General features: G+C 42.0%; 2 protein-coding genes across 3 annotated transcripts; both read right to left on the bottom strand.

The window, feature by feature from the left end:
* Positions 1-1,735: 1,735 nt before the first annotated feature.
* Positions 1,736-15,165, bottom strand: Prp19 (pre-mRNA processing factor 19). Of its 2 annotated transcripts, XM_075703984.1 has the most exons (4): positions 15,016-15,163; positions 14,408-14,502; positions 8,156-8,958; positions 1,736-2,564 (listed from the first exon to the last, which is right to left on the bottom strand). In XM_075703984.1, the coding sequence occupies exons 3-4, from the start codon at positions 8,930-8,932 to the stop codon at positions 1,854-1,856; spliced, it is 1,488 nt and encodes a 495-aa protein (XP_075560099.1). In that variant the 5' UTR covers positions 8,933-8,958; positions 14,408-14,502; positions 15,016-15,163; the 3' UTR covers positions 1,736-1,853. The 2 variants fall into 2 exon arrangements, with proteins under 2 accessions (XP_075560099.1, XP_075560098.1); XM_075703983.1 differs by lacking the exon at positions 14,408-14,502 and having other exon boundaries at positions 15,016-15,165.
* Positions 15,166-21,057: 5,892 nt separating this feature from the next.
* On the bottom strand, positions 21,058-25,678 carry LOC142592173 (uncharacterized). The gene has a single exon (XM_075703986.1). The coding sequence runs from the start codon at positions 25,461-25,463 to the stop codon at positions 24,438-24,440; it is 1,026 nt and encodes a 341-aa protein (XP_075560101.1). The 5' UTR covers positions 25,464-25,678; the 3' UTR covers positions 21,058-24,437.
* Positions 25,679-26,329: the final 651 nt, after the last annotated feature.

Below are 26,329 nucleotides of genomic sequence, written 5' to 3'. Positions count from 1 at the left end.
GGGTGTCCATCATTATCATCAGCCTATTTATGTCCACTGCAGACGAAGGCCTCTCCCTACTATCTCCACTTACCCCTGTTCTGAGCCAACCAATTTCAACTAGCACCAGCGCATTCTGCCGTCCTCTACTGCGCTTCCCTTCTCTGTCACCTTTCTGTCACCCTAATGGTCCAACGGTTATCAAATCTGCGCATTACATGACCTGCTTAGTGCCATTTTTTTCTCTTGATATCTATTAGAATATTGTCCATACTCGTTTGCTCTCTAATCCAAACTGCTCTTTCTGTCTCGTAAATGTTATGCCTAGCATTCTTCGTTTTATCGCTCTTTGCTCAGTCTCAAGCACTTGGTCTCAAGCTTCTTTGTCAGTCTCCAAGTCTCTGTCCCATATGTCAGCACCAGTAAAATGCACTGATTGTATATTGTCCTTTTCAATGATAACAGTAAGCTTTCAGCCAGGAGCTCACGATGTTTGCCGTAGGTGATCCAACCCATTTTTATTCTTCTGTGAATTTCTTTCTCATGGTCAGGGTTCCCTGTGATTAGTTGACCTAGGTAAACGTACTCCTTCACAGACTCTAGAGCCTGACTTGCAATCTTGAACTCCTGTTTCCTTGCCCGGTTATTTATCATTATATTTGTCTTTTGCATATTAATCTTCAGCCCCACTCTTACACGCTATCTGTTAAGGTTCTCAATCATTTGTTGTAACTCGTCCGCAGTTTTGCTGAATAGAACAATGTCATCGGCAAACCGAAGGTTGCCGAGGTATTCGCCGTCGATCCTTACTCCCAAACCTTCCCAGTTTAATAGATTGAATACTTCTTCCAAGCACGCAGTGAACAGCATTGCAGAGATTGTGTCTCCTTGTCTGACTCCTTTCTTTATAGGTATCTTCCTACTTTTCTTGTGTAGAATTAAGGTGGCTGTGGAATCTCTGTAGATATTTTCCAAGGTATTTATGTAAGCAGTCTGTACTCCTTGATCACGTAATGCCTCCATGACTGCTGCTATCTTTACTGAATCAAATGCCTTTCGTAATTTTATGAAAGCCAGATAGAGAGGCCTATTGTACTCTGCAGATTTTTTGACTGCCTGATTAATGACATGGATGTGATCCATTGTAGAGTATCCTTTCCTGAAGCTTGCCTGTTCCCTTGGTTGACTAAAGTCCAGTGTTGCTCTTAATTTTATTGGAGATTATTAAAGTAAATATTTTATAATACTGGGAGTAAGCTAATGGGCCTATAATTTTTCAGTTCTTTACAGTCTTCCTTTTTGTGGATTAGTATAGTGTTTGCATTCTTCCAGTTTTCTGGGATCATTGCAGTCAATAGACACTTCGTATAGAGAGTCGCCAGTTTTCCTAGTATTATGTCTCCTCCATCTTTGATTAAATCGACTTATTCCATCCTCTCCTGCCGCTTTCCCCCGTTTCATGCCTTGCAAGGCTGTTCTGACCTCATCTCTAGTTATAGGAGTTTCTGTAAACTGTTCACTGTTTCGAATAGAGTACTCCCGAGTCCTCTGGGTACTCTACAGGTCAGTATAGAATTTTTCCGCCGCTTTTTAAAAGTAACAAATTATTACACAAAAGCCATGCCAGCATAGCTCGAAATTCTGTTGCAAGGGCAACCAACAACGCAGATAAAAGACTTTACTGGGTGCATCCTTTTTCAAAACTGCAACTGCAAATGAGATGGGCTAACTATCACTAACAGTTACAAAGGCCTGATGCTTTTAGAAGTAACTTTATTAGAATAAAATGTAAAGGGATGAAGTCTTCTGGACTTGAATGGCAAATGCTTCTTGTCTGGGAAAAAATGACTGGCAGGGTGTCAGCCCTGTGCTTCTTATGATAACCCGTAAATCTTGAGGGTACGATCCATGGAGACCGAGGCCACGTTGCGGGCACGGTGAGTGAATCGCACACCTGTTGCCAAAGCTGTGTGGTCTGAAAATACCTTCAGTGTGTCCCACTGCTTGCAAAGGTAGAGACGGACATCTGTTCCTGCCACTGCCAGGTAGGTACCACTCTGGTCGAAGTACAAATCCCGCACTTCATAGCCGTCTTCCAGGACAATAGTTCTAAAGTTCTTCAGCTTACGCAAATCCCACAGCTTTACAGCAGCATCCCCTGCTGCTGTGGCCAGGTAATATCCGTTTTCTGAAAATGCCAGTGCTGTGATGGAGCCTGAGTGACCTGGGAAGTTTGCGACATTAGTGCGCTCTTTCAAATCCCAAATCTTGACTAAGGCATCTGATGTGCCTGTGCCTAAAATTAAACCATCAGGATGGAACTCGGCTGCTGTCAGGCCACAATTGTCAAGCACACGAGCCAGCACACGGCCAGTGTGAAGGTCAGAGAAAGCCCAATGCTGGTCAGTTGACGTTGACAGCAGGTAGTCACCGGTTGCATGCAAGCTAAGTCCAGTTACTGGTCCCTCGTGAGCACGAATAATCTGAGTTGTCTGTGCAGATGGGATGTGCCAGACACGAACTGTGGTGTCTGGTGATGCTGTCACTGCTGTGTCTTCATCTGGGTGGAATACCACTGATGTCACCTGCACAAAATAAATGAAGAAAGAAGAGCTTGCATGCATGATACATAATGCCTCTCAATAGTGCATTCCACTAAACATATAACATTGTTTTGGGCCTAATGCACATATGTGTATCCAAAACCTCAAATTATGTTACAAGTTATACTTGGAATCATAGCCCAGCAGTTATCACTGCACTCTTGTACAAAGCATGCATGCCTCTCTGGCACATGCAAATGATAAAAATAATTTAGGCAAACATTTTCAAATATGAATAAATATTTGAATGCAGATTAGTTTTGTACCACAGCTTACTCATTTTTTGACAAGGTGAAACATTGACATTAAAGATGGACTAGTAAGTAAGTAGATCATAGGCTTATTACTAACTCTCAATAACTTGGAAAATTCATTTGCACTGGCCAATAACCTTGACAAGAGGGGCCTTATTATAAGGCATCAAATTTTCTCAGAGGGCCATGAAAACTCATTTTGTACATGGAAAAAAAAACATGAGATCTGCTACCATGAAAGTGTGAGCTGAATACTATTCCACTGCTTGCAACAGGGAACCCACAATCTCTTATAATAGATTGCCCTCCCTCCTGTAGTATTAAAAGCCTGTTCTCTTTTGCCACTGTCAATGTCATAGGCAGAGAGACAGCCCATAGATGCCAGCCACTGGACAATTGTTCATGACCATGAATTACTTAAGCACATCCCTCTAATCTTCTAGCAAATAAGAAAGTGACAGTTAATGCATCCCACTTGTCCTCCCACCACTCCACTACAACTCTCAGGTGTCTTTGTAAAACACCACTCATGAAGGGTTACCATATGTGATGTAATCATGTAAGGGAAAAGAAAGGAGAAATAGGCAGAGCATTACTACAGGTGCCACACCAGCTAAGTCAAAACACACTGTTAAGGGGGAATGGGGAACATAAACTACTCTTGTGCTCTTTTTGTCCACTGTTATTGATCTTTGCAAAAATTTATTTGGCAGTATACTTATTGAAACGTATTGCACTTATTATAATGTGTTTCTAAGGTATGCAGAAAAATTATTACAGAGCCTCTTTAACCCCAAAAGCATTTAGCCATGCTTCAGCCATCACATGGCAAGCTTGTCACCTGACAAGTCCTGGAGCACAGATAGCACAGCAAATGTAATGGCAAACGAGAGGCGCAAAAGTGGCACTAGCATGCAACCAAAATAAATTAGTGATGCCTATTCCCTTCCCAAAATAACAGCTGCAAACTTTTTGTGTGTGCACGTGTGTCCAGCACTTTGTGCCATCTGTGTTTAAGACTCCTGCGGTACAGAATGTGTAACGAGCACTTCTGTTTTCGGTCAATATGAGGCATCTGGTAGTCTCAGTGTCAACTGCACAACGGAGATAGTACTGTATGTGCTCAGTTTTCAAAGTAGGCTTCTTCAGATGACATTCATGGCATTCAGATTCATTCATGGCATGTTTTAGAGCAGGACTACTGTGGCACAAAAACAGAGGTGCATCAGCATTTTGAAATTTCATGGCTGTTATTTCAAAAGCAGCGGAGAAAAAAACTACACAAACTGTAATACACCATGAACTGAAACTGAAGTTCCAAATATACTCTAAAGGTCTAATAATGATACAGTGAACACAAGTTATAAAGGTTAATTATAAATATTTGGTCATGGAGAATGCATATTGGTCCTATCTTCAAATGGATGCTAACAACATGCAATAGTTTCTGCCCACATACTACGCTCAGTTTTCTTTTTTTTTCTTTTCTTTTTTTTTTAAAGGGACACTAAAGTGAAACAACAAATCAGTTTAGACTAATAAAGCATCGTTTGAGAACACTGCAGGCAGCCATTTCAAAATAATAGTTTGATTATTAGACAAGAAAATGAAGGTCGAAGTATCAGTATTTGAAATTTGTGCCTAAACGCCAACGCCGGTATGTCAGTGTGACGTCAGGGATTCCAAAGTATGTTTTCGCGTTTGGGCCGCCTTGGCTGAGTAAAGGTTCCCGAAATTTGCCATGTTGAATGTTTGGTTCCTTTAGAACACAATGTAGTCAATCTGTACCGCTATATAATTAAGTAGGCCCTAGGAGATGCCATCAAAATCCATGACATCACAGCAACCAGGTGCGGGAAATTCAAGGGGGCGTCGCCACCCATCTTTCGTTCTTGCGCTTTTTCTGGCTTACCAAGTATCTTATCGTGGCAAGAGTGGTGTTTTTGGCGTAGTAGAGAGGCAATTTACCGATACAGAAGAAATCATTTTTCTATTTAGTGTCCCTTTAAAGAGCGGGAGAAAGGATGTATAGAAAGAGGCAGGAAGGTTAACCATAGTTTCGGTATGCTACCCTGCACAGTGGGAAGGGCCATGTGGTAGCTGGCACACCCCGTACTATGGCAATAACTGTACATGGAGTGTCAAACAAAAAAGCACACAGCAAATCCCATTTTCCTACTTTTCTTTAATTGTCAGCACAGTTGATGACTTTTCTGCTGCCCTTGCACAAATTCAATATATATCAGTGACTTGCAAGCGTCACACAATTGTTTTTCACCCATGAGAATAGATTGATTTGTGGTGTTTAATGGCACATGTGCCAGAAATGACTAAAGAGCATCAACCCATGAGAATGGAACCATGCTTACCAGTAATCTAGGGAACACTGGCACAAAAGCTTATGCACTCTGCACAGGACTCGCTCTTATGACTGGCTAAAGCTGTGTAGATAGGTGCACCAGTTTGAGCTTTCCCATATAAAAAGACTTGGCATTAATGGTGATCACATGGATGTCTGAAGCATGCCGTTTCTAATAAGCTGTTTCTTTTATGTTGGAAAAGAGAATGCATTGTACTATACATTCGAGCTGCTGTTTAATATGTCAGCCACTACCAAGTGGTGGCCTAGACAACTGCTAGTGGAATCGCTAGAAGCTAGGCAGTTCAAACGCCCAGTAAGTGTGGGGACTAGCAGACAGTGGTTTGTATGACTTAGCACGGTATGGTATCAAGGAGAGAGAAGTGTAGGAGAGGTTAATGTTAGGCGAGCTGAAGCAGTGTAAGCAGTTTTCACTAAACTGCTTCGCTTTGGTAGTAGATTAGAAGCCTCTAACTATTCCGAGGGTAAGAAGTGACCTTTCTACAAAAAATATGTACAGGCACCATAAGACTAGACCAGAATAATGAAGGTACATCTACAACGGCATAACTTAAAAGGGCCCCTCTCACCAGGCCCCACTGCAAATTTTGGTTACATAAAAAGCGATGTGGCAACATCTAGGAAGCTTCTTATGAAAAAAAAATTTTCAAATTGATTCACTATTGGAGACAAAAGAAATTGAGCTGTCCTGGTACCATTCCGCAAGGAGGCGAGCGTAAGTGTCAACGGAGACTCTCCACCTTTGCCTCAACTAGAGTCCCACAAGCAGCATTGCTTCCCCGCCTTCTCCCATACCGGAGCCAAGGGATAGCGACATGTTGCAATGACGGGCACTGCTTCTTTTTTTTAAATTTTCCTTTGCTTTGCTGCAAGGTGCGTTTCCAGTGCCAACGTTGAATGCTCCACATTGGATGACCAACCAAAGTCATATGGCAGGGTCGGTGATGCGGCAAGCAGTGCATCTTGCGTAGAGGCGTTTGTGCATGTGAGCTTGACTATCTTGCTCGAAGTGCGGCTTCGTAGATGAAGGGTGCGCAGCCTTCTGTTTGAAATTTTGACCGCTTTAGTGCCACACAGCAGTTCCATGCTTTGCTAACACGACGGCCACCATGTGATACGCGGTGCGCTTGTTTTGTTTGCGATGCTCAACCTTGGTCAGGGGCCCTTTAACAGACACAGGCTTTACAGAACAAGCATTGAATGCTTTCAAAGGAAGATGCATCCAGCTAGCACATTCAAGACAGCCAAACCAGGAATCTATAGCACGCTCCACCACAGAAGCAAAAAAGGCAATTAAAGCATGTTCAGGTTATGTGTAACGGTGAGTACCTCGCACATCTATCCGTGGCTACCAATGACGAGTATTATGTGGAAGGGAAGGAACACGCTCAGTGACAATCTTTTCTTGAAGGTATCCTTTCTTTTCTAGCCAAGTCACGCAAAGTCTCGTGAATGTGATTACCATATTTACTCGCATAATGATTGCGCTTTTTTGTAAAAAAAAAAAATTGATGTAAATTCAGGGTTAAATTACATGGGTGAAATTTCCTGCGGAAAGAAAAAAACTTTTTTTTTCATCCCACGTTTGCTGCGGGATGACAACAGGTCAACAAATAGGCAGCTGCCGCTGTATGTAGTGCGGGACACCAAAACTAAATGGCGGCCGGCAGAGCAAGCCGAACGCAATTTCTTTTCTTCTCGTTAGTACATTACGTGCATTGAAATAGTTTCTTCCGTATCAGTAATGAATAATATTGTTAATATCGGCAAGTTTGCGACAATAATTATAACGTAGCCATGACCACTTTGAGGGGACAGAAACAGAGATGGGCATGCTTAGCTGCCAGTGACATAGAAACACATGGCGGGCATGCTGCAGAGACTGCAGCATTTGTCTTCACTGCTATCCTAATACGGCACGTCTCCGCTAAGGGTGGGTGCAAATATCTTAGCTGCGTTACAAGCATTGGCGTATAAATAGGGTACACTTCTAACGTATCAGTGTAAACGTGGCCACTATCATTGCCGCTCATGATTTGTTGCGAGCCCACGAGTGTACACGAGAAGAATTGAAAGGCACCTTTTTTGTTGTTGACCACAACCCTCATAAAGTCTACACATAATAAAGGTAAGTTTTGTTGTAGCTTTTTTTTTGTCATGGAAGTGCGGAAAGTGATGAAAGGAATGAAATGGGGCATCTGCTGAAGAATGTTTGGTGTGTGCAGACCGTTTGGTTTGTCTGGAAGAGTCGTTCACGTAGCATTCTACAGATGGTAAGCGCAATCATTATTAGCTAGGCTTGGTACAAGACATATCGCTACAGCAAGTTTGGGGTGCGATCATTACACAAGAAATTAAAAAAAATTAAATTTGACGACAAAATTCAGGGGTGCAAATATTATGCTAGTGCGATCATTATGCAAGTAAATACAGTATAACTTCGAGCTCGAGAATGCTACCTCTATATTGTTGGTGCATCTGTGAGAATTTACAGCTCACCTCAACAACTGCCAGAATTAACAGAACATCACAGAACACCAGGACTATAAAAGATTAATTTCGTAGCAGGAAATCTAAGCAGACCTTTCAAAGTGCAGACTCTACCTATGCACGTAATGAAACAATATAGAACTACACAACTTAGACACTAGAAAAGTTTTGCCCTGCTCCTGCATTTTGTGCCTCTCAAAGTTTAGCTGTAGAATGTTCTAGGTTGTTTTTCACAGCACTTTGATCCTGCAGTCACTACTGGTGGACAAATACTAAATCTCTGTCAGTGGTGCACACTATCAAACAACCTTTTCTTCCAAGAAATGCAGAAGTCATCAGGAGCAGCACACATTGTCTTATGAAATTAATGCACCTAAATATCTTCCAGGCAAAGCAGCAGCTTGCAAGGATAAGAAACAATAAGTAACACTATGTGCAAACTAGCTTACCTTCTTTGTGTGACCTTTCAGGACAGCTACCACTTGTTCAGTGTCCTTATTGAAGACAGCTGCATTTCGGTCACTGCCACCTGTGAGGATACGGTCAGTTGGGCTCACGTCTAAGGCTAGGATGCCCGGCAGGCCAGCACTATGCAGGCCTGGGTGTGAACCCAACGTTTGGTAGGCCCGAAGCTCTTCAGGCTTGGCTAAGTCTTCGGGAATGGCCTTGCCACGTTTCTTTCGCTGTGCTGTGAGCAAAGCAGCCTTCTCTTGCAGACGGCGCACCACCTCGGCAGTCATGCCACCAGCCTCCTCAGTCGTCTCCATAGCCACAGCTTCCACAGCAGCTCCTGCAGCAGCACCACCACCTGCAGCTTGGGGTTTGAGTGTGGCCAAGGCCTCTCGAGCAGCTGTCACTTCCTTAGTGAGACGGGCGATGACACGGCAGGCAGCATCATGCTGGTACAGTGTGTGTGAAAGCTCCTGGCGTGCTGTCTGCAATTGCTGCCGCAAGGAAAAACTGTGCAACATCACAGCATCCCACTCATCCTGCAAAGCCTTTAGCAAGGCAGGCACACTCGTAGCAGAGGGTGGCCGTGGCTTGGCTATTGGAGCAACCTTCAGATCAATAAGCATATCTTCTGTCAGTGGCTGGCCATTGATAGGGTCTGTGCCATGTTCCCGGACATACTTCGCAATGAGACGGCGTTCGAACACATTTCCAGATGCTGGAGACACCACCGGTTGCTCTGGCGTCTCATTGCTCAATGCGCAGCAGAATGACATTGCTGCTGCCACCAGGTCTTGTCAGCCTGAAAAGGACAATAAAGCCTATTCAAACTGCCAAAATTACTTTTACGTGTTTTCAGCAAAGCCTTTCTTGGCCATAAACCTTGAACATATGTTAATGCACAACACAATTCTATAACCACAATGACACTTCACCTTCCTATAGCAAGTGGACCACATCATGGCATACACTGCTGGCACAAGGTTCCATTCAAGTATTTTGCACATTCTGACGCTGCAGAAGTTAGTCCTGTGCAACAAACTTCCACAGTTCTGCATTGTTTAGTTCCTTAACCCATTGGCTGTCGAAGCCGGCAAATCGCCGGGCACTATGAGGGCCATATGCAAAAGCCAGTGATACGCCATGTTAGTGGTAGGTATTCTTGGTTTAAAAACCTGTTTGTTGATGGCGTTACAGCCAGTATACACTGGGCAAGTTTAGAATTGTTATTAATTGATGGCAGCTGGTGTCCATTTCAGAATGGTCTCTTTCTTTTAGTTTATATATTTAGAACGCTTGCTTGTATGTAACACGCATTCTGGTATACTATGGACTTCCAACCAGCACAGTGGGTGCTGTTCCCATGTGAGATTCTGCAGAATCCTATCAAACAAGATCCATCATGGCAGTGCAAAGTGCGCACTGCAAAAAGGGAGAAAGAAAAAAGCAACAGCAGGTGAATGTATGAAATGAGCGGCGCTGCTCTATGCATGCTTGTGTTTCTCAAGCTTTGTATCGCGACTGGTTATAGGGTTCTGAACTGAAAAGTGCAGCTTCATATTGAAATAAAACTTATTTGTTTGGATCTTTTTCAGCATTTAATACTGTTGACCAATGTATATTGAGCGCGACAGAGGCAGTTTGCACAATGCACATGCGGGATAAAATTAATCGGAACGGACGGCCACATGGCATGCATATTTGGTAGCCAATGGATTACTAGTACATTGGCACTGCACACTATTTTTCAAAGCATTTAGTATGGACACTGACGATTATACTGTGTGTTTTAGTAGTGTCATATCGTCAGTTTTAGTATACAACCCGCATATGAGCACTGAGAGCATGTTTTTAATATGCATGCAAATATTTAGTGGTAAGCTCTAGCACTTGTTTCTTCAGAAGAGAAACCTTGCAGGGAGATGCACCAAAATTACTGTCGCCACAAATTGTAGGTTTAACATCCCAAAAGTGCAAACTGGATGATCAGGGACAGCGCATTGGAGGGCTCTGAATTAATTTTGACCACCTGGCGCTCTTAAACTTGCAGGCAAATCTAACAGCGTTCTTGCATTTCACCACCATCAAAATGTGGCCACTGCGGCCAGGAATCAAACCGACGACCTCATGCTCAGTAGCAGAATTTTTGCTTTCACAGATGCCACTTCACAAGCCAATACATGAGAAGCATTTACGTGTGCCTGGAACAGAGAACATTACCACTGATGTAATTATAAATTTAAAAATCAACACACATCTGTCACAATGAAACTGCGCCCTCTAGACTCCGATACTTAGCCAAAAGAAATGCACTCATGTAATGCCTCCATTCATGCAACCTTTATGCACCGCGAGGTTTACCCACATGCTGAATGCTGATTGCAATGTAAAGTAGAAGTGCAGTGGTGGAACAAGGGGCAGTGTGAAACACATGGTAAGTGAAGCAAATGACAAAAAAATAATGTGGAAGCAAGTGTGAAGGCAGTTGGAATTATGAAAGCAAATTTCAAGCATAACAAAAGCAATCCAAATGTTGCTTAGAATGCAAACAAGACAGCAGGGGGAAAGTATTATTCAATGAGCCAAAAGTACCCTTTATATTTGGCATGTCAGAATGTGCTAAGCCAACAAATGTCTACAATATATCGCCATACCTGTCTGCAGTCACAAGGCTACAGAATACTTATATTCAACAATGCTTAATCTGGTTTTTTATCTTAAATAAACTATGTCATAGAAGGCTCCTACACGTGTCTACACTTCTCTCAAGTAGAATTATTCTGCACTTGTTACATAATACTGTGATGCTGAAGGGCAGTTTACTGCCAGTTCCTTGCAATCAGTGTACTTCATTACAAATCAAATGGCCCAAATTGCACACAGAGAAGCATCACTGTGTAGATTTCTATTCATGGTAGCATCCAATCCAGACTACTGAAGCAATGGTGCTGCCACCCTTAGGCCAATAACGTAACAAATAGAAACAATGGTCACAGGCTTTGCTGCATAGCAACACCCTCCCTGAAACTATGAAAGTTTCAAGAACCTTGAGGCTGTTGAATCAATAGCTATTACCCGTGTGACATTGGTATTAAATAAAGTGTAAATATATCCATGTTCTAATAAAATAAAGGAATTGAAGGGAGAGAAAGTCGATAAGCAAAAAAAAATGCAGATAAAGAGCAAACCAGAATCGAAGCCGTGTGTAATGTTCTCAGTGTCCTTGTGAGCAAGACATTACAGTGGCCCGAATATGCCTAGAACAAATTAGACAAATGGATGAAAATGGTTCAAGAAAGGATGGATTGAAAGCATACATCAGTGGCGGTGAAAACAGAACATTTGATGACATCTGTGAGAGGCAATCATCAACCAGTGTGGAAGACAGCTGTGACTATATAACCAAACACAGAATCATGCATTCAAGAGATTCAGTGTACAAAAGCATACTGTCATTAGGATGAGGCTACTATGTCACCGCACACAGATCAGTGAACGAAGGCTACTTTTTTTTTTGCCACATTTGCTGACAGCAGCACCAGCTATATACCAAAACAACAGGCTACCTGTACTTGATACTGCTCTACAATTGTAACTGCTCAAACAGTGCATAGGCAGAACAAGTGGCAAAATTGTTTCCTTCAATATACTGCAGCACTAAAACATGAAGTGATGGAGATAAAAATGGTCAATACCGGTGCTGCCAGCACAAAGGTAAGAAGGTAAGAAATGCATGTTAGTACTGTTCATGACAGTATGTAAGGTAATACAGCATTACAATGACAGCAGTCACATGTGCCTAGCTCATGGAAAAGACTAGAGAAATGGAACGATCAACATGCACAGCACAAAAGACAAACCGAACAAATGAACAAAAAATACAAGTAAAAAAAAGAAAAACATGGTAAAAATTTAGGATAAGAGGAGGATCAAATGCTGAGTGAAACAGTTATTTAAGGGACACTAAAGAGAAAAATTTTTCGTCTGTATTTGTAGACTACTCTTCCACAATACCAAAAACACCACTCTTACCACAAGAAGCCGCCTGGCAAGACAGAAAAAGGCCAAAAATGAAAGACTGGTGACGACACCACCTTGTAGTTCCTGCACCAGCTCGCCATGATGCCACAGATTTTGATGCCTTTTTCTAAGGCCCAGTCAATTCTTTAGCTGTAACATTAGACTAAACTATGTTCCAAAGATTGAACATAGGTTTCGGTACTGTTACTCAGCCAAGACGGCCCAAATACATGAAAATACTTTGAAATCCATGACCTCACACACACACACACCGGCATCAGGGTCTCGGTGCAAAATCCAAGAACTGAAACTGACCTTCATTTTCCCTTTTAATAATCAACCTAACATTTCAAAATTAATGTCAGCAGAGTTTCCAAAGAATTCTTTATCAGTCTAAACTGATGTAATGTTTTGCTTTAGTGTCCGTTTAATACAAAGCACTTCAGCATTACAGGTCAAATGGTAAGTTGCAAGTTAATGCAAAGCACTACAGGTCACAAAAAGATGGATACTCAATGGGTAAACTAAATGAGTAATCAATGAGTAAACAGGGGAAGCCTCAGCTCTGGACTGAGGCTTCTCTTGTTCACTATGAAACTTTGGTTTGGGCTAGTTGGTTAATTATTTAAGTATACACTGGGCAGCACAAAAAAATATGGAGTTATGTAAACAGGAAGGATGCCCGTCTTGTTTAAACCCTTCGTGTTTTATCGCGCTGCTTCATTTATTCTTGTTTGCTCTCTAGATCTATGCGAAAAGATTGTGGAACTATCACAGAAGAATGTTTATATCATGAGAAGCCAACAAACAAGACACCAAGGAAAACATAGGGTAAATTACCTGTACTTACTAATTAAAGAAATGATAAATTAATGGCACTGAAAGTGGAAGAAAACAACTTGCTGCAGGTGGGGAACGAACCCACATCTTCGCATTATGCATGCAATGCTCTAACCAATGTTTAGTTACCCGAGGCCAAAAGCAATCGGTATATCAATGCTCCCTACATTTTTTAAGAGAAAAATTATTTCTTGAGTCTAGTTTTCAAATTTAACATGACAAAATCACTACAAAACAAATGTGGCTGCCTTGTGCAAGCGAAATCTTTCTAATGGTTAACTATGTTAACTATAAATTTAATGTTGCAACCAGTACACGTGCCTTACTTATTTTCACATCTGGGACAGGATAACTATTCCAATCTCTTTTTATTCCAAAGCCGTCATTAGCCCTCTGCGATAGGTCAAAATGGCTCGGGTACCGCCCATATAGTGGCTGCCCTACCCATACGGTGAACACGAGCCATTTTGACCTAACATGGATGGCTAATGGCAGATTTTGAATAAAACGGATTGATTTAGTGTTATGTTATCCCGGCCCTGCATATTACATTGCTATTTTCATGACATCAGTTCTCTGGTTAATGTGATACACATGACCAATGCATTAAGTGAAATACGTCAAACTTATTGGCTAAAAGTACTCATTTAGCAAATGAGCATGTAAAATTTAGAAACAAAGGGCTGTCTGGCTTCCCATCTTTATGATGTGCTGGCATGAGTGTCAAGTCAGAAAAGGTAACACTGCAATATCAGATCACAGAATTGTCAGCAGGCGATTCTCTTCCACATTCTAAATATTCAAAGGTTTTAAAGTTGCTTACTCATCTACAACATAATGCTCTAGCATAGGATATGTACCAAGCAATGCAAATGGAGGAACTTGTTCTGGTGATTGAGTCAATGTAACAAAAATAAATCGGTCGAAATGCTTGTGGCATAATTAATATCAAGCTGCATTATGTAGTATACAAAGTCATAACTCACCTTCAAAACATAACCTTTTTTATGCATTTAACAAATATATAAATCTGCTACCAAGAAAAGCCACACAGGTCACACCATGCCTGAGCTTGCCAGTGCAAATCAAGGTGTACTTGCAGTATCTAGTAGGCAAAACCTTTAATCTTTACATTCAGGGAAAGCACAGCTCCGCCTGCAATATTTGCTATGAATAAACGTTTACAGAGTACGTTGGTTTGATATGTCTGCAAACATTTTCTTTATTTTCCCACGAGACCACCTGGTGGCGAAGAAAACTATGATGCATTATTCACCACCTAAAGTGTTATAATTAATAGGCCTCCAACATGAGATTGGTTTTGAATAGGCGCCGATAGGAAGCTCTCAATTTTTCCCGAGTGCAGGTAAACGTTGCACTTCCATAACCACCTTGAGCCAATCCCTGCTTGAGAAAAACACCGTCACTCCGGCACCATTTAGTAGATTAAGAGAGCGCCTTCTCAATCCCTTTCCGAGAATCGAAACTGTAAAAAAAAAAAATATAAATAAAAACCGGGCCCAAGAAGCTTTCCTTCGTTTCGCTTCACTATCCTCTACAGCAGTGCATTTACTGCATTCGGCTTTTTTACCATACTGCTGTACACGAAAGTCAAACTCAATCAAGCAGCGTATACGCGGAATAAAGTTTTACACACTTCGCACTTTGCTCAAGTGGTTGTTCACGTAGCACGAAAACTAGCAGGCGCATTTGTAACTACGTCTGCCTACACAAGACATCGCTGGAGTTCATAACCCAATAACACTGCAAAGGTTGCAACCACGCTGACAACACTTGCAATGACTACCAGGTTATTTACTAATGTACTGTCGTAAACTAGAACTCTTCACTGTAACGTCTTCGACCACATTTTAAAACAGACTTGTCCCGCGCGCATAGTCGCGGTTAGGCTTAGCGTGTCGTGTTTCTGCCTTGCTGGTTTGCACTAACAACTCAACGTTCAATGAACTCATCACACATACCCTGTACCGGTTCTCACCTGTTTAAACCTAGAAGCGCAGCTCTCTTCTCCAAAGACGCGCAATGTTTTTCCTCAGTGGCACCAAAAATTAATCGCTCCGGGTCCTCAGTCAAGATACGCCGCTCGCCGCTTTTCGCATGGGTTTTGTTCGCTCAATGTTGCCATCATGAAGAAAAGTTCCGTCTATTCGGCAATAAAGGGCAACAGAATCAACAGTTAGGCTCTTTCCTAAACAAAGAATATACATTACCTTTATTATTCGTTTTTAAAAATTATTCTTTAAAGTACCAAGGGGTGAAATACATTTTCATTACTCCTTTGCACATTTACACATGCACTCTTAAGACGGTTGCACCTTTTGGGCTGTATATCTGCCAAACAACACCATACACTCTTAAAACGGTTGCACCCTTTGGGGTGTATATTTGTCCCACAACGATAATCGTCATCTGACTTGCTTGTATTTCCTTGCTTGAAACTCGGCGCTCGCTACTTTCCTGTCGAGAGTGCTGCGTCACACTGATAACGCGCATGCCGTTCGCGACTGGGAAGTACCGGGCTCGCAGCGTTAAAGAAAGGAAACGCGGGCCAGACAGATGACGATTATCGTTGTGGGACAAGATACGCCCCAAAGGGTGTAAATATTTCTTACTTCCCAGTCTCGAACGGCATGCGCGTTATCAGTGTGACGCAGCTTCTCGACAGGAAAGTAGCGAGCGCCGAGCTTTCAAGAAAGGAAACGCAAGCAAGGCAGATGACGATTATCGTTGTGGGACAAATATACACCCCAAAGGGTGCAACCGTTTTAAGAGTGTTGGAGTGCCCCTTCTGATAACGCGCGTGCCGTTCGTTACTGGAAAGTTCCGGGCTCGCAGCGTTAAAAAAAGGAAACGCATCAAGGCAGATGACGATTATCGTTGTGTGCCGATTATGCCGTTCGTTACTCGAAAGTACCAGGCTCGCCGCCTTAAAGAAAGGAAATACGGACAAGACCCATGACGATTATTGGTGTGTGGCAAATATACACCCCAAAGGATGCAACTGTTTTTAGAGTGCACTCTAAAATCTTTACACCCTTTGGAGTGTATATCTGCCACACACTCTCTCTAAAGGTTTGCACCCGTTGGGGTGTATATCTGCCACACAACAATACACTCTAAAAAAGTTTGCACCTTTGGGGTGTATATAGATCTGCCACACAACGATAATTATCATCTGCTTTGATGCGTTTCCTTTCTTTAACGCTGCGAGCCCAGTAATTTCCAGTAACGAATGGCATGCGCGTTATCAGCATGACATAGCATTGCCGACAGGAAAGTAGAGGGCGCGGCGTTTTCAAGGAAACGCAAGCAAGGCAGATGACGATTATTGTTGTGTGGCAGATATAGAGCCCAAGGGATATAACATTTTTTTCGAGTGTAAGAGTGTACACACTCTGCACTTTAAAAAAAATTACACCCTTTGGGGCTTATCTTGTCCCACTACGATAATCGTCATCCGTCTTGCCCGCGTTTCCTTTCTTTAGCGCTGCGAGCCTGGTACTTCCCAGTCACTTTGGAGTTTACACCCTTTACCGGGCTCGCCGCGTTAAAGAAAGGAAATGCCGACAGGACAGATGACCGGTGATGACCGTTGATGACAGATGATCATTGTGTAGCAAAAGGGTGTAATTTTGCTTAAGAGTGTACACTCTAAGAACAGTTGCACCCTTTGGGGTGTATATTCACCACACAACAATAATCGTCATCGTTCTTGTCTGCATTTCCTTTCCTTAACGCGGTGAACCCGCTACTTTCCAGTAACAAACGCCATGCGCGTTATCAGCATGACATAGCATTCCCGACAGGAAAGTAACGAGCGTAGCGTTTTCAAGAAAGTACATCTGAATTGAATTATGCAGTTTTACGTGCTAAAACCATGATTTGATCATGAGACATGCCGTAGTTGGGGACTCTGGATTCATTTTGACCACCAGGGCATGTTCAACATGCCCCCAATGCACAGTACACGAGTGTATGTGTATATTTGCAGTAGTCTTTGTTGTTGCGCAATAATATTTGAGTATCACATTCTGTTTGCTAATATTTCTCATACAACCCTAACAAACTAATTGGTCACCTTTCAACTGCCCTACCCGTTTCTATGCCCACCTGTCATCCTTCTTGTCTGGCCTCATTTCGCTACCATTGAAATGAGGCCGCCACGGCTGGGATTTGATCCCTTGACCTTGTGCTTCGCAGTGCAACACCATAGCCGCTAAGCCACTGTGGTGGATATGGTGTTTTAAGACATTTCCCTTGCTCCAACCTTATTACTGTTTCTGCATGAGCTTCGTCTTCATTCCAGTGTTTGAGGAACACTTAGACTCATCATCATCAGCCTATTTTATGTCCACTGCAGGATGAAGGCCTCTCCCTGCGATCTCCAATTACCCCTGTCCTGCTACCAACTGATTCCAGCTAGCGCCAGCGAATTTCTTAATTTCATCAAAGCAATGGAACAAAGAACGTTGGGCATAACGTTGAGAGACGGGAAGAGAGCGGTGTGGATCAGAGAGCAAACAGGGATAGCCAATATTTTGATTGACATTGAGAGAAAGAAATGGAACTAAGCAGGTCATGTAATGGGTAGGTTAGATTACCAGTGGACCATTAGGGTTACAGAGTGGGTGCCAAGAGAAGGGAAGCGCAGTTGAGGATGGCAGAAGACTCAAGACACACTCCTATGTTAATTTTCTCATAGCTTCTGCACAAGCCCCTACTCTTCACCTGGCCTTCAATTACTCCATCTTTGGCAACTAATTATGCTCTCACATCATTAAAAAATTTGCGATACAGATCTTCGAATTTGCCCATCCCAAATCTTATCTCAATATTTATTCCCACTTGCCACAGGCAAGTGGGAATAAGTATTGATGATTGATAATGATTGATGGTGATGACTGATTGAATATTGATGAATAAATACTGATGATTCCTACAATTAACCCATGGCCCTCAGTCCCCAGCAGCTGCGGAGCACCCGATCAAGGCGGCGGTCAGACCTGTAATGCAGCAGAGGGTGCTAAGAATCTCTGGATATGGAGAGACCGCCAATGGAAACTGACCCTGTCAACCTTAAACAGCCGAACTCTTTCGAGTGAGGCTAGCTTAGCAGAACTCTTCAAGGAACTATCAAACATTGTTTGGGATATCATCGGCCTTAGTGAGATTAGAAGAACTGGTGAGGCTTATACACTGCTGAATAACGGCCACGGCCTCCACTATAGAGGTCTCCCAGATAAGAAGCAATACGAGGTGGGATTCCTAATCCATAAGGACATAGCGGGCAAAATTGACTAATTCTACAGCATTAATGAGAGGGCAGCCGTAGTCGTAACCAAACTTAATAAGAAGTATGGATTCAAGGTAGTACAAGCCTACACTCCAACATCCAGCCACGGCGATGAGGAAGTAGATCAGTTCTATGAAGATGTTGAATCAGCGATGAGAAAAGTGCAAACTCTATATACAGTAATAATGGGCGACTTCAATGCAAAAGTGGGGAAAAAAGCAGGCGGGTGAACAGGCAATTGGCAACTACGGCACTGATTCTAGGTACGCTAGAGGAGTGATGATGGTAGAATTAGCAGAAAGGAATAAGCTTTGAATAATGAACACCTTCTTCAGGAAGCGTAGCAACAGAAAGTGGACCTGGAAAAGCCCTAATGGTGAAACAAGAAATGAAATTGATTTCATACTTTCTGCCGATCCTAGCAAAATGCAGGATGTAGAAGTGTTAGGGTAAAATGGAGTGATCATAGGATAGTGAGGTCTAGGATTCACCTCAGTTTGAAGAGAGAGTAAAATTGGTCAGGAAGAAATAGGCCAACCTAGATGCAAAAGGGTAAAACAATACCAATTCAGGCTGGAACTTGCAAACAAATACTATGAAGCCTTAGAACAGAGAGATGAAGATGACATAGAGGGAATGAATGAAACCGTAATTAACTAGGCTGGCTTCAGAGGCAGCAATTGAAGCGGGAGGCGAGGCACCAAGGCAACCAGCAGGCAAGTTCTCCCAAATAAAGGACCTAATAAAGAAATGATAAAGAATGAAAGTGTCAAACTCGAGAGATAAGACAGAATTCACGGAACTGTCAAAACTGATCAATAAGGCAAAAATAAGTGATATTGGAAACTATAACGTGAGAAAGACTGAAGAAGCTGTAAAGAATGGACGCAGCCTAAAATCAGCGATAAGGAAACTTGGCACAGGACAAACCAAGATTTATGCAGCGAAAGATAAGCAGGGTAATATTATCAGCAATCTTGAAGGTCTAGTAAACACAGCGGAAGAATTCTATGCTGACCTGTATAGTACCCAGAGGAGTCTAAATACCTCCATTAGAAACAGTAATGAACGGGATACAGAATCTCCTCCTATAACTAGTGATGTGGTCAGAAGGGCCTTGCAAGACATGAAACAAGGAAGTGTGGCGGAAGAAGATGGAATAACAGTCGATTTAATAAAAGATGAAGGAGACATAATGGTTGGAAAACCGGCGGCTCTATATACAATGTGTCTATCGACTGCAATGGTCCCAGAAAACTGGAAGAATGCAAACTTTATACTAATACACAAGAAGGGAGACGTTAAAGAATAGAATAATTATAGGTCCATTAGCTTACTCCCAGTATTACATAGAATATTCATGAAATTATTTCCAACAGAATAAGGGCAACGCTGGACTTTAGTCAACCAAGGGAACAGGCTGGCTTCAGGAAGGGATACTCTACAATGGATCACATCTACGTCATTAATCAGGCACTCGAAAAATCTGCAGAATACAATAGGCCTCTCTATCTGGCTTTCATAAGATTACGAAAGGCATTTGTTTCAGTAGAGATACCAGCAGTCATGGAGGCATTACGTAATCAAGGAGTGCAGAAGGCTTGCATAAATACCTTAGAAAATATCTACAGAGATTCCACAGCTACCTTAATTCTACGCAAAAGAAGTAGGAAGGTACCTATAAAGAAAGGGGTGAGACAGGGAGACGCAATCTCTGCAATGCTATTCACTGCGTGCTTGGAAGAAGTATTCAAGCTATTAAACTGGGAAGGCTTAGGAGCAAGGATCGACGGTGAAGATCGCAGCAAACTTCGGTTTGCCGATGACACTGTTCTATTCAGCAACACTGCAGATGAGTTACAACAAATGATTCAGGACCTTAACAGAGTGAGTGTAAGGGTGGGGTTGAAAATTAATATCCAGAAGACAAAGATAATGATGAACAGATTGGCAGTCAATCTCTAGAGTTTGTGAAGGAGTGTGTTTATCTAGGTCAACTAATCACAGGGAACGCTGATCATGAGAAGGAAACTCATAGAAGAATAAAATTGGGTTGTATCGCATAGGGCAGACATTGTCAGCTCCTGACTGGAAGCTTACCGTTATCATTGAAAAGGAAAATATACAATCAGTGCATTTTACTGGTGCTGACATATGGGGCAGAGACTTGGAGATTGAAAAAGAAGCTTGAGACCAAGTGCTTGAGACTGCGCAAAGAGCAATGCAACGAAGAATGCTAGGCATAACATTAAGAGACAGAAGGAGAGCGGTTTGGATCAGAGAGCAAACGGGTATAGCCGATATTTCAATTGACATTAGGAGAAAAAGATGGAGCTGGGAGGTCATGTAATGTGCAGGTTAGATAACCGTTGGACCATTAGGGTTACAGAATGGGTACCAAGAGAAGGGAAATGCAGTCGAGGACGGCAGAAGACTAGGCGGAGTGATGAAATCAGGAAATTCACGGGCGCTAGTTGGAATCAGTTGGCGCAGGATAGGGGTGGATGTCTAATTTTCCCTTTATTAATTTCTTCTCTACACCTTGCGAGTTTCCACAGAACTCTTACGTCAGACATTACATTATGTCTGTTTGAGAAACCTGGTTTCCAAGAACTGAAGTGCTTGTCGCAGTGAAAGTCAAAGCATGGTTAAGCGACAGTGGACCGAGCATCGCCATTCATGGCAATGCAGTACAGCATACTAGGAAAAGTAAAACCATACAAAAACTTCAAGGCATACTTCTTGCTCTTTATAAATCCATCGATAATCCACTAATGCTTTCAATAAATTCTTTTGGGATGTCATTCCTGCAGCTTTTTCACATGCAAGGCATTTAAGAAATATACAACATATGGAGTTTATTGGAGATAATATAGTTCTATATGCAGAACACCACCACAAAGTTTGCACGAAGTCTTTATACACAACTTTTCAACAAAAATTTTTGGTCTGCACACATACACATGCCACTTGATACAAACTTCACTATGGCAGTTTGCCTTACACTGACTCTCCTCACACACCATAATTTTCATTGTAACCAGTGATCAGCTGTATGACAATTTTAATTCATAGCTTAACCCCTTTATTAAAAAGCAAGTGCACAATTTGACAGCTCTTCTTGCCCTCCCTCCCTAAAACACAGTCCTAACAATCTCCAAACTGTATTTGGGAATCAAACAAAGTGACTGCAGAAAGCTTTTGAGAAAGATATTGAATATAGAAACCTTTTGAGCCTATTCAGGGAACCTGTACTAAGCATACCATAATTTTGATGTCTGCTAGCAGTAAACTAAAAGAGACCTAACCATGAAGCACTTCCCTATTCAAAAGAAGACCAAACACAAGATCAAACATAATGAACAGTGAAAGCTATGAAGGTGCAAATTACGTAACTAAATGGCCAATACAAATGGTCAGCAAAATTTGGGGTAAATGAACTAAGACACTGGCAATGTAAACTGCCATGTGACTGGGAAACAACTGTTAGCAATTTATTCCCTCTAAACCTTGCTTATTAATGTAAATGTGTAGCAGCAATTATGTTGATGCCATTATAGATGTTGCACAGGAAGTTAGTGGAAGACACACTGATGAAATGCTTCTGTGCCAAAATTAATTAAAAACAAAAACCAATGCACTTAAGGTGTTCTAAAAAATTAAATTCTGGGATTTTACATGCCAAAACCACCATAAGATTATCAGCCATGCTGTAGTGGGGGACTCCGTATTAACTGTGATCACCTGGGGCTCTTTAACCTGCACCCTACACACGGTACACAGGTGTTTTTGCATTTCGCCCACATCAAAATGCGGCCACAGCGGCCAAGATTTAATTTTGTGCCCTCAGGTTTAGCAGCGCGACAACAAAGCAACTAGGCCATCATGGCAGGTAAAGTGTTTTGGAGACAACCAAATAAAATATCAAAACAAATTGTCAGGTACAGTACAAAAAAACAAACAAACAAAGAACTTGCTACAATGGACATATAAAGCTATGGTGCATGTAGTCCGGCAGGAACAATGTGCATGAAAAGTGGGGCTCACTTTTTGGGACAGACACTTTATTGAAGCCTATGCACTCTTGCATGGTCAATATACAGATTTTCTTAAAATGGCAGTGATTTTCAATGCAATACTCTTTGTATGCCAAAATAATACTTTGCTCATCACAGCAGAGATCAAATGTCCCTCAGTTCAACAATAAAAAACATTATGCTTCATTTGCTTAATGGGGCTGACAACTAATCTTTATACGGTACCTATATTCAAAATGTAGTGGAATGTTTACCATCCTGAGTGACCAACCCTACAAGCAGCTGGGTGGAAAACACCCTGGAACATATTTATTAATAATCTTTATGTTTGAAGTCATGAACGTGTAGTCCTATGATGGAAAGAGAAGCAAGTGTGATGCCCCCCAATTGTACTCTGACAATAAATAAAAAAGACCCTGACCACACACACACAAAAAAAAAAAATGAAAGAAACATGTTTTGGCTACCCTGATGGGAGCTGACGAGTCAGGGAAGCCAACATGACCTCATTTCTTTTTTGCTGTAGTTGGCATCATCGTTACGGCTTTTACCATCACGGTCCTTAGGCTTCCATCAAAATCTTGACATAAATTGTGCCAGGAGCCAAGTGCAGCTGCAAGAATATATACTTTTTTACTTTGATGATCCTTTTGTACTTATGCCTTCAGAACTGCTGAATTATTTCTAATGATACACACATGCACTTGCTACTCCCTGACCTCATGCATAGCAGTGCCATGCCAAAGCCACTACGTAACCATAGCGGGTAAATTATGGGCATTCTGTATCTCACTGGGAGATAACAATACAATGAGGAGGACTTGCTAACTCACACATACAAAACCAATTTTGCACATTGCCATGCAATGAGGGATGCTGCTGTTCCTGTCATTGCCATGACAGACAGCGTCAATTGTAAACATAAACCTTTTTTCTTTACATTGCAGTACATACTGATATTACAAATGCATATAAAATATAACAAACACTTTTAAACAAAAAGTGCAGTGCAGTTAATGACAGCTAAGTCACTAACACCAATTTGTGATCATGCAGGAGGCTCTAATGTTTTATCAGTTTCACAGCAGTGTGTTGTTAAGAATGCAGTTTTACATTAATGTGCCAATTTAAAATGATAATCATACCTTAAATGGCTCATATCCTGTCTTGATTCTATTAATGTAAACAAAGTACATTATTTTCATTTACCTCATAATCTTGTAACACACTTTGATCAGTTGTCAGTCCCTTTATAAAACACTATAAATAAGTCATGAACAGTAATGCTCCACTTTTAGTGAATGAAACACTATATGCACTTAAATTTCCTGCTTTCTATTTGTAAATATTACTTTAGAATTGGACACAAGGCAGTTAACAGCCAAAGCAAGACAGCCCATTGCATAAACACAAGCAACAGAAATGTACCCCATCGGAGCAAACAAAGAAAGTTCGATCACCAAGCTACTGGCATTGGCTATAAAGACAAATGATGCACTGCAGCATTTTTCCGGGCAATGTTTAACTGAATCATCACTGGTAGCTCATGGAGTCTGCTGTGCATACTCCCATCGTGCCCAGTTTACCAGCATGGGCCAACAAAACTAACCCATGTTGGTTAAGCTACGTTCATGCCATTTATGGACAAGCTAATTAACAAAAATTTCATTCAGTACTATAGAAACCTGCTCGGCTTGAATAAAACTTCTACAGCAGGGTTCTGCTGTATCCTAGTCACACAGTGGCCGACTGAACGTACCCTTCACAGTCTTACATAAGGTACATCACAGGCATTTCAATACAGATGGAACACTGTCAATGCTAAATGCCGTCGCACAAAGCCAAAAAAAAGTCTGTATATGTCAAACATGATAGCGTTCCTCTTGCTATTTACATTGTGGGGTATGCACCACAGTACACAAAATGTGTTCATGCTCTGAAACATTGATGCAACACAAAAGGCATAACAAAACACAAACACATAACAAAAGGCATAAAAACAACACAAAAAAAAAAGGTTTCCTGAAACCTCTAGTACTTGCAAGGAAATGAGTCAGCTCTTGAAAATGTTCAAGCATACACAGGAATTGCTTCATAAATAGTATGTCGACACATCGGACATGTCTGTTGCTGCTGCTGAAACAGTGTTCCAAGGCACTGGGTACACAGGGCAAAATGACGACAAGGCAGAAGGATGACAGAACGTGCCTCATTTAGGCACACAACGCAAAGCTGTTTTTCTCGTTCCTGTTCAAGTTCTTGCTCGAGGCGATTCATTCTGTCCCTGCGTAGTGCAGTGGTTCGTCGCAAAGTCATCGTAAATGGAGGAGGCGATGGACTTTCTCTCATTCCGCTGGACTGCCGCCGCCGCTGTGGCTTCCAATATGTGATGGTGTTGGCAAGACGCAAGGCACGTCTCCACACGGTTCGATGAGCTCTTGCACGAACAGCAATCTTCAAGATGATCGCTGTCAGCAGTAGGATTACTAATCCGGTGTACACGTCTCCCGGCTGACCGAAGAGAAACTGCGACAGCACACAAGCCGTAGTGACGGTCGCACTCACTACGGAGCCAACCGCCGCCATAACACAGGTCAAAATGAACATTGCGATCTCAGATACAACGTAGAGCGCATAATGCCCAACCTGAACTGCAAGGTACGGCAGAATTTGCAACAACAGTACTACTGAATTCAGCAGAAGTGCCACGAAACTGTGGCATGACGACACAACTTCAGATGCTGTTGAGACCACTCCGTTGTATCCGTTCACAAAACTTGTCTTCAGAAAAGCCACTAAACGAAGCACGGCATATAAAGTCCTGACAATGCAGTCTACACTGCCATGGACTATTGCGTCGGTTACGTTGACGATGAAATCGACAAAAGAGACGATGTCCTGACAGAAGAAGGTAAGTTCTGTGTAAGCTTGGCACAAGCATTTCCCGAAACAACGAAGCACGCTCGTTGCATACAAGCAGGCATCAAGGATAATGCTTCCAAGAAGTTCGTTGGCCCGTAGAAATAAGCACACAGCAGCAATGCAGCCATCGGTCAAGCTGCTGAATGTCCACAGAATGGCAGATATTACGTTCATAGCAGCTCATTCACGAATTAACCATAAAGCACAGCAGACGTTACAACATCGAAACCGTCGAAACTACTGATTTCGAAAATCAACTACCACCCTCCACATACTCTCTAAAGAACCAACTTACCTCCTGAAATGCTGTTGCTGACGATAGCGCTGTAGCGCTGTCTACTGCGTCGACACCGAGCGACTGTGCCAAGGAGGTTAAGAGGAAGCTTTAGCTCGGATGCTCTGATATACACGCAAACGCGGAATTCGTTTTTCTCGGCAACCACTGCATCAAGCTTGACGAAGTTTGTTGCATTTCAAAGAAAAAATGGAAAACTGGTTACTGTTGGTTTCAAATTTTTGATTTAAGTCGTCAATTTTTTATTAAAAATTGGCAAAAAACTGGCTGCATTGCTAATGTGTGCTTATTACTACGGGCCAACGAACTCCTTGGAAGCATTATCCTTGATGCCTGCTTTTATGCAACGAGCTAGCTTCGTTGTTTCGGGAAATGCTTGTGCCAAACTTACACAGAACTTATCTTCTTCTGTCAGGACATCGTCTCTTTTGTCGATTTCATCGTCAACGTAGACTGCATTGTCAGGACTTAAGTGCCCTGCTTCGTTTAGTCACTTTTCTGAAGACAAGTTTTGTGAATGAAAAATGATAATACTATACTGTGAATTGCATCTAATAGTACATCTAAAGCGGACAAAATTGATATGTCACACATGAACCTCAAAAAATTTATACAGCTTTTGCAGAACCCTTGTAAACAACGTAACAAATTCACGTAAGATATTAGATGACATATAGAATTTGTCCGCTTTCAATGAATTAATGGATGCCGTTTACAGAACCGCGGTATCTGTTCTCTATGCAGA

The sequence above is a fragment of the Dermacentor variabilis genome, chromosome 1 (assembly GCF_050947875.1).
Source record: "Dermacentor variabilis isolate Ectoservices chromosome 1, ASM5094787v1, whole genome shotgun sequence".
NCBI classification, from domain to species: Eukaryota; Metazoa; Arthropoda; class Arachnida; order Ixodida; family Ixodidae; genus Dermacentor; species Dermacentor variabilis.
This window is presented reverse-complemented; position numbering and strand designations above follow the sequence as displayed.